This window comes from Ochotona curzoniae, unplaced genomic scaffold (genome assembly GCF_017591425.1).
Source record: "Ochotona curzoniae isolate NIBS_2020 unplaced genomic scaffold, NIBS_Ocur_1.0 patch114, whole genome shotgun sequence".
NCBI classification, from domain to species: domain Eukaryota; kingdom Metazoa; phylum Chordata; class Mammalia; order Lagomorpha; family Ochotonidae; genus Ochotona; species Ochotona curzoniae.
In genome coordinates this window covers 3,425-9,699 of record NW_024466656.1, presented here as the reverse complement: position 1 = coordinate 9,699, position 6,275 = coordinate 3,425, and the positions used below count along the sequence as shown (strand labels likewise).

The 6,275-nt window shown below is 49.5% G+C and overlaps 1 protein-coding gene across 1 annotated transcript; it reads right to left on the bottom strand.

The window, feature by feature from the left end:
- Positions 1 to 2,981: 2,981 nt before the first annotated feature.
- On the bottom strand, positions 2,982 to 5,942 carry LOC121166300 (secernin-3-like). The gene is made up of 3 exons (XM_040995438.1): positions 5,853 to 5,942; positions 5,277 to 5,445; positions 2,982 to 3,734 (listed from the first exon to the last, which is right to left on the bottom strand). Exons 1-3 carry the CDS (start codon positions 5,939 to 5,941, stop codon positions 3,564 to 3,566), a joined length of 429 nt encoding a protein of 142 aa, XP_040851372.1. The 5' UTR covers position 5,942; the 3' UTR covers positions 2,982 to 3,563.
- Positions 5,943 to 6,275: the final 333 nt, after the last annotated feature.

Below are 6,275 nucleotides of genomic sequence, written 5' to 3'. Positions count from 1 at the left end.
GGCAGGCCCAAGCCCGGTTCACCAAGTGCCCATGATGGCGGGCGTATGGGATCCAGGCATGAGACGCCCTGTCCCGGGACCCACCCGCTGCCGAGAGGCAATGGGAGGTGTAAGCTCCCAGGGCCAAGGTCGCGCACCACCCCCAATCCCGTCCGCCGCCCAATGAGAGCGGCGGGTGGGCCTGCCTAGCCAGGCTCCAGAGACCTCCCCCCTCGGTCGGTGTACTCACCCCAAGGAAGGAAGCCGCCTTGGAGCCCTGGCAGGCAGGCCCAAGCCCGGTTCACCAAGTGCCCATGATGGCGGGCGTATGGGATCCAGGCATGAGACGCCCTGTCCCGGGACCCACCCGCTGCCGAGAGGCAATGGGAGGTGTAAGCTCCCAGGGCCAAGGTCGCGCACCACCCCCAATCCCGTCCGCCGCCCAATGAGAGCGGCGGGTGGGCCTGCCTAGCCAGGCTCCAGAGACCTCCCCCCTCGGTCGGTGTACTCACCCCAAGGAAGGAAGCCGCCTTGGAGCCCTGGCAGGCAGGCCCAAGCCCGGTTCACCAAGTGCCCATGATGGCGGGCGTATGGGATCCAGGCATGAGACGCCCTGTCCCGGGACCCACCCGCTGCCGAGAGGCAATGGGAGGTGTAAGCTCCCAGGGCCAAGGTCGCGCACCACCCCCAATCCCGTCCGCCGCCCAATGAGAGCGGCGGGTGGGCCTGCCTAGCCAGGCTCCAGAGACCTCCCCCCTCGGTCGGTGTACTCACCCCAAGGAAGGAAGCCGCCTTGGAGCCCTGGCAGGCAGGCCCAAGCCCGGTTCACCAAGTGCCCATGATGGCGGGCGTATGGGATCCAGGCATGAGACGCCCTGTCCCGGGACCCACCCGCTGCCGAGAGGCAATGGGAGGTGTAAGCTCCCAGGGCCAAGGTCGCGCACCACCCCCAATCCCGTCCGCCGCCCAATGAGAGCGGCGGGTGGGCCTGCCTAGCCAGGCTCCAGAGACCTCCCCCCTCGGTCGGTGTACTCACCCCAAGGAAGGAAGCCGCCTTGGAGCCCTGGCAGGCAGGCCCAAGCCCGGTTCACCAAGTGCCCATGATGGCGGGCGTATGGGATCCAGGCATGAGACGCCCTGTCCCGGGACCCACCCGCTGCCGAGAGGCAATGGGAGGTGTAAGCTCCCAGGGCCAAGGTCGCGCACCACCCCCAATCCCGTCCGCCGCCCAATGAGAGCGGCGGGTGGGCCTGCCTAGCCAGGCTCCAGAGACCTCCCCCCTCGGTCGGTGTACTCACCCCAAGGAAGGAAGCCGCCTTGGAGCCCTGGCAGGCAGGCCCAAGCCCGGTTCACCAAGTGCCCATGATGGCGGGCGTATGGGATCCAGGCATGAGACGCCCTGTCCCGGGACCCACCCGCTGCCGAGAGGCAATGGGAGGTGTAAGCTCCCAGGGCCAAGGTCGCGCACCACCCCCAATCCCGTCCGCCGCCCAATGAGAGCGGCGGGTGGGCCTGCCTAGCCAGGCTCCAGAGACCTCCCCCCTCGGTCGGTGTACTCACCCCAAGGAAGGAAGCCGCCTTGGAGCCCTGGCAGGCAGGCCCAAGCCCGGTTCACCAAGTGCCCATGATGGCGGGCGTATGGGATCCAGGCATGAGACGCCCTGTCCCGGGACCCACCCGCTGCCGAGAGGCAATGGGAGGTGTAAGCTCCCAGGGCCAAGGTCGCGCACCACCCCCAATCCCGTCCGCCGCCCAATGAGAGCGGCGGGTGGGCCTGCCTAGCCAGGCTCCAGAGACCTCCCCCCTCGGTCGGTGTACTCACCCCAAGGAAGGAAGCCGCCTTGGAGCCCTGGCAGGCAGGCCCAAGCCCGGTTCACCAAGTGCCCATGATGGCGGGCGTATGGGATCCAGGCATGAGACGCCCTGTCCCGGGACCCACCCGCTGCCGAGAGGCAATGGGAGGTGTAAGCTCCCAGGGCCAAGGTCGCGCACCACCCCCAATCCCGTCCGCCGCCCAATGAGAGCGGCGGGTGGGCCTGCCTAGCCAGGCTCCAGAGACCTCCCCCCTCGGTCGGTGTACTCACCCCAAGGAAGGAAGCCGCCTTGGAGCCCTGGCAGGCAGGCCCAAGCCCGGTTCACCAAGTGCCCATGATGGCGGGCGTATGGGATCCAGGCATGAGACGCCCTGTCCCGGGACCCACCCGCTGCCGAGAGGCAATGGGAGGTGTAAGCTCCCAGGGCCAAGGTCGCGCACCACCCCCAATCCCGTCCGCCGCCCAATGAGAGCGGCGGGTGGGCCTGCCTAGCCAGGCTCCAGAGACCTCCCCCCTCGGTCGGTGTACTCACCCCAAGGAAGGAAGCCGCCTTGGAGCCCTGGCAGGCAGGCCCAAGCCCGGTTCACCAAGTGCCCATGATGGCGGGCGTATGGGATCCAGGCATGAGACGCCCTGTCCCGGGACCCACCCGCTGCCGAGAGGCAATGGGAGGTGTAAGCTCCCAGGGCCAAGGTCGCGCACCACCCCCAATCCCGTCCGCCGCCCAATGAGAGCGGCGGGTGGGCCTGCCTAGCCAGGCTCCAGAGACCTCCCCCCTCGGTCGGTGTACTCACCCCAAGGAAGGAAGCCGCCTTGGAGCCCTGGCAGGCAGGCCCAAGCCCGGTTCACCAAGTGCCCATGATGGCGGGCGTATGGGATCCAGGCATGAGACGCCCTGTCCCGGGACCCACCCGCTGCCGAGAGGCAATCGATTTTTCTTTTCTTTATCTTTACAGGTTTTGTCCTACCTGGTAAAATGTATGTAACTTTAATAAATATTAGTCTTGGGAAGATAGAACTCACAATGTTTATAATACATAATATATTATAATTTTATGATATAATAACACATAATAATTCTGCTTCATTGCCATTACCTCATTTCTATTCTTGTTTTTACCAAATGAATAGAAGTAAAAATGAGAGGAAGATGAAGCTATATCTCCTAAACTCTCAGTTTTCTAATCCCATTCACACATCTCCCAGATAAGCCCTTCTAAAAATATCTTATTAGTTGAAAAGTCCATTAAAGAGAATTCATCCCCCTCATGCTAACTAGAATTGTAAGCTATCTGATCAGCCATGTCTTGACAAAAAAGTTTGAATTTAATAAAATCACATTTATAAAATTAATTCACTATACTGATAAAGACATAATGTGTAAATCCAAAAATTTTTCTTGTTAGAAGTGGTCGGTGTTGCCTAAAAGAAAATAAAAACTTGCCATTTGAAGTGTTTTCCATTATTAATGAAGAATCTGTTTTCTTGATGTAATTGGTTATTTTAAAGCACTACATGATTACAGTAAACATAAATTAATGTATGATTATAATCTTTCACCCTTTATGTAGCAATAAATTATTCTGCCAAACAAAAGTTACTATTGTTAAAAACAAAATGACACAAGTGCGAACCTGGAGTAACACTTAGCTATTCCAGGATATATCTGTCTAATTCCAGCATTTATCTTTTCTCATTATTTCAACAAGATGCTATTAAAGAAAATTAGATCTTTCCAACTAGGTTATATCATTTGTAAGGTAATAGTATCTACGAACTGATACTTGAGTTATAAATTCTAATTTCATCTTTTGTACTTTGAGAAAAGAGATTAACAATCTTATCCACATCAAAATGCTTGTTTTGAAGCATTGATTCCATCTCTTCAAATAGTTCTTTCTCCAGTTTCTTCATGTTGTCCAACAAAGTTTTAGCTTTTTCCTGAATAATTAAAAATATAAAAATAAATACACACATAAGTCAAATCAAATTCCAACCCACATCTACATGCAAGCTTGTTCATTTTGAGTTGTTTCTGGCTTGCTTTCTCCCTTATTTTTCAGCTGAGGAAGGCTCTCCCCTCTCCCATCACTCTGCCTTTCAACTAAATAAAATTTATTTTTTAGAAAAGGAAAAAAAATTAAATTCTTTGAAAAAATCATTGCTCTAGATTGAGTTAATACATTAATATCAAGTTATTATTTTTAATAGACAAAGACAATTATATAGAATAATCTACTAGCAAGATTTTTAAAAAACAACAGGACAATTGGAAATCTCATATTAATCATGTATGGAAGTCTACTGAAAATTGAGCTAAGTTATTTCTATGAGTTTAGATCTTCTATATTTAAGACCAGTATTACTAAATTAGGGAAACAGAACAGTATTGTTTAAGGGGTCAAGGAACTAAAAGACATTTTCTTTGAGACTGCCTCCTTGTTTCAGCAAGACAGAAAAAGGAAAGAAAGGAATTATTAGTATTAATGAGTTACCATGGTAACTAGAAAAACAGCAGGCTAAAATAAAGTTACTAGAAAGTGAGAAAGTGAGCATAATTTTAAAAATCTGAATTATCATGGAAGAATGGAACAAAACAGATTTGCAACCTTAATATAACCTTCAGTATGAAACCATACAGTTTCTCTCTCTTTGTAACTGCCCTGTGAGTGCAGGGTCCCAAGACATTGGGCCATCTTCTACTGCTTTTCCAGGCCACATATAGGGAGCTGGATGGAAAGTGGCACAGCCAGGACACAAACCAGCACCCATATGGGATCCCAGCACTTGCAAGGTGAGGATTTAGCCACTGAGCCATCACAATGGGCCAAATAAATAAAATATTTTAAAAATAAATAGATGAAAGTACTATTGTAATTTTTAAAAGGAGAGGTGCAGTGCCGTGACCTGGTGGCTTGGGTTCTCGCCTTGAGTGTGCTGGGATCCTATGTGGGTGCTGGTTCTGGTCCTGGCAGCTCCACTGCCAGACCGGCTCCCTGCTTGTGGCCCGGGAAGGCAGTCAGCGACTGCCTGGGGACCTTGCGGCCCTGTGCCAACGTGGAAGACCTGGAGGAGGATCTGGGCTCCTGGCTCCGGGTAGGCGCAGCATAGGCCGTTGAGGTCACTTGGGAAGTGAATCATCGGACGGAAGATATTTCTCTCTGTCTCTCCTCCTCTCTGTATATATATATATATATATATATATATCTGACTTTGCAATAAGAATTTTAAAAAAGCACTATCATGCTTGATATTAGTTACTATTATGTTTAATATGCTAAATTTCTCTAAAACAGACCTCTTACATTACTAATTGAAAACAAAAGATAATAATGCTCTATTGCACTCTGAGCATCTAAAATATTTCCAAATCTATTTTTTATATGAAGGAAGGAAAAAAGCTGAGAGCCTGAAATTCAATAAATGGAATGAATCAAACTTTCTATTTGATATGAAATGACACAGAGGATCAACTAATCATACCTTATTATTTTCTAATATTTCCAATGCCTGTTGATGTTTTTGGTAGAGTGGGTGTCTTCTGTCAGGCTTTGGTTTCTTTTTTATTGGGTCTTCAAGTTCAAATGTGGGTGAACTGGTATCCAACAGTTGTGAAATATGTGGCACAAATACGAAAGGCTTAAAAACAGATCTAGAAAAAAAGAGTCTTCATTAAATTGGTATGTCAATATATTTAAAAATATTTAGCATCCCTTTAAGCCTTTCAAGATTCCATGTGGTTAGCAGTTTACTATCAATGATGTTACATGTTAATTGTTCCTGTCATATTGGTGAAAACAATTTTGCCTTCCCTGATACTCTTGGGATATTCTTTGGAATTTTGTGTAGCCTTATATTCTTGTGAACTTAACAAAGGGCCTGGTGCATAAACCATGTCAATGAAGTACTAATTGACCATTTCTTCCTTCACCCTCCACAGTTGGAGGGTGATATTCAGTGTTGGAGATTGACATCTGGATATAACTTGACAAAGTCATCAACTAATGGTTCTATCGTACCCTTTGACTTCTTGCTTGTTTATAGCATTCTGTACTTTACCGGTCAGGATCGGGAGTTCCTGTAAAGAAGTGAACACAGGGCAGGCTGGGGTCTTGAGGTAAAACAGAAACCATGCTTGCAGTCGTCATGAATCCACCGTCCATATTAATGCCACTTGGTTTATCTCGAAGAATCTCCATCATTGTTTCAAAATTTATGTTTCCTAGAGAAAACAATTTTTAAGAATCATCAAATGTACATATATGCATATATCCATAATATACAATGTGAAATATGGGTCTTGGTATAAATAAAATAAGATTAAAACAATATCAATAGCTGTGAAATCTATTCCATGGTGATGGGAAGTTTTTAAAAAACATACATAAGGGCCCGGCGCGGTGGCGCAAGTTGTTAAGGGTCCTCGCCTTGCATGCCCGGGATCCCATATGGGCGCCGGTTCTGATCCCGGCAGCCCTGCTT

Bases quoted from the DNA above. Each gene is read 5' to 3' on its own strand.
- LOC121166300 (XM_040995438.1), bottom strand. From the start codon at position 5,941: ATGACGACTGCAAGCATGGTTTCTGTTTTACCTCAAGACCCCAGCCTG. The intron at 5,446-5,852 runs GTAAAGTACAGA...CTTTTTTTCTAG, and splicing joins GGAACTCCCGATCCTGACCG to ATCTGTTTTTAAGCCTTTCG. The intron at 3,735-5,276 runs GTATGATTAGTT...TTAATTATTCAG, and splicing joins AAATATTAGAAAATAATAAG to GAAAAAGCTAAAACTTTGTT.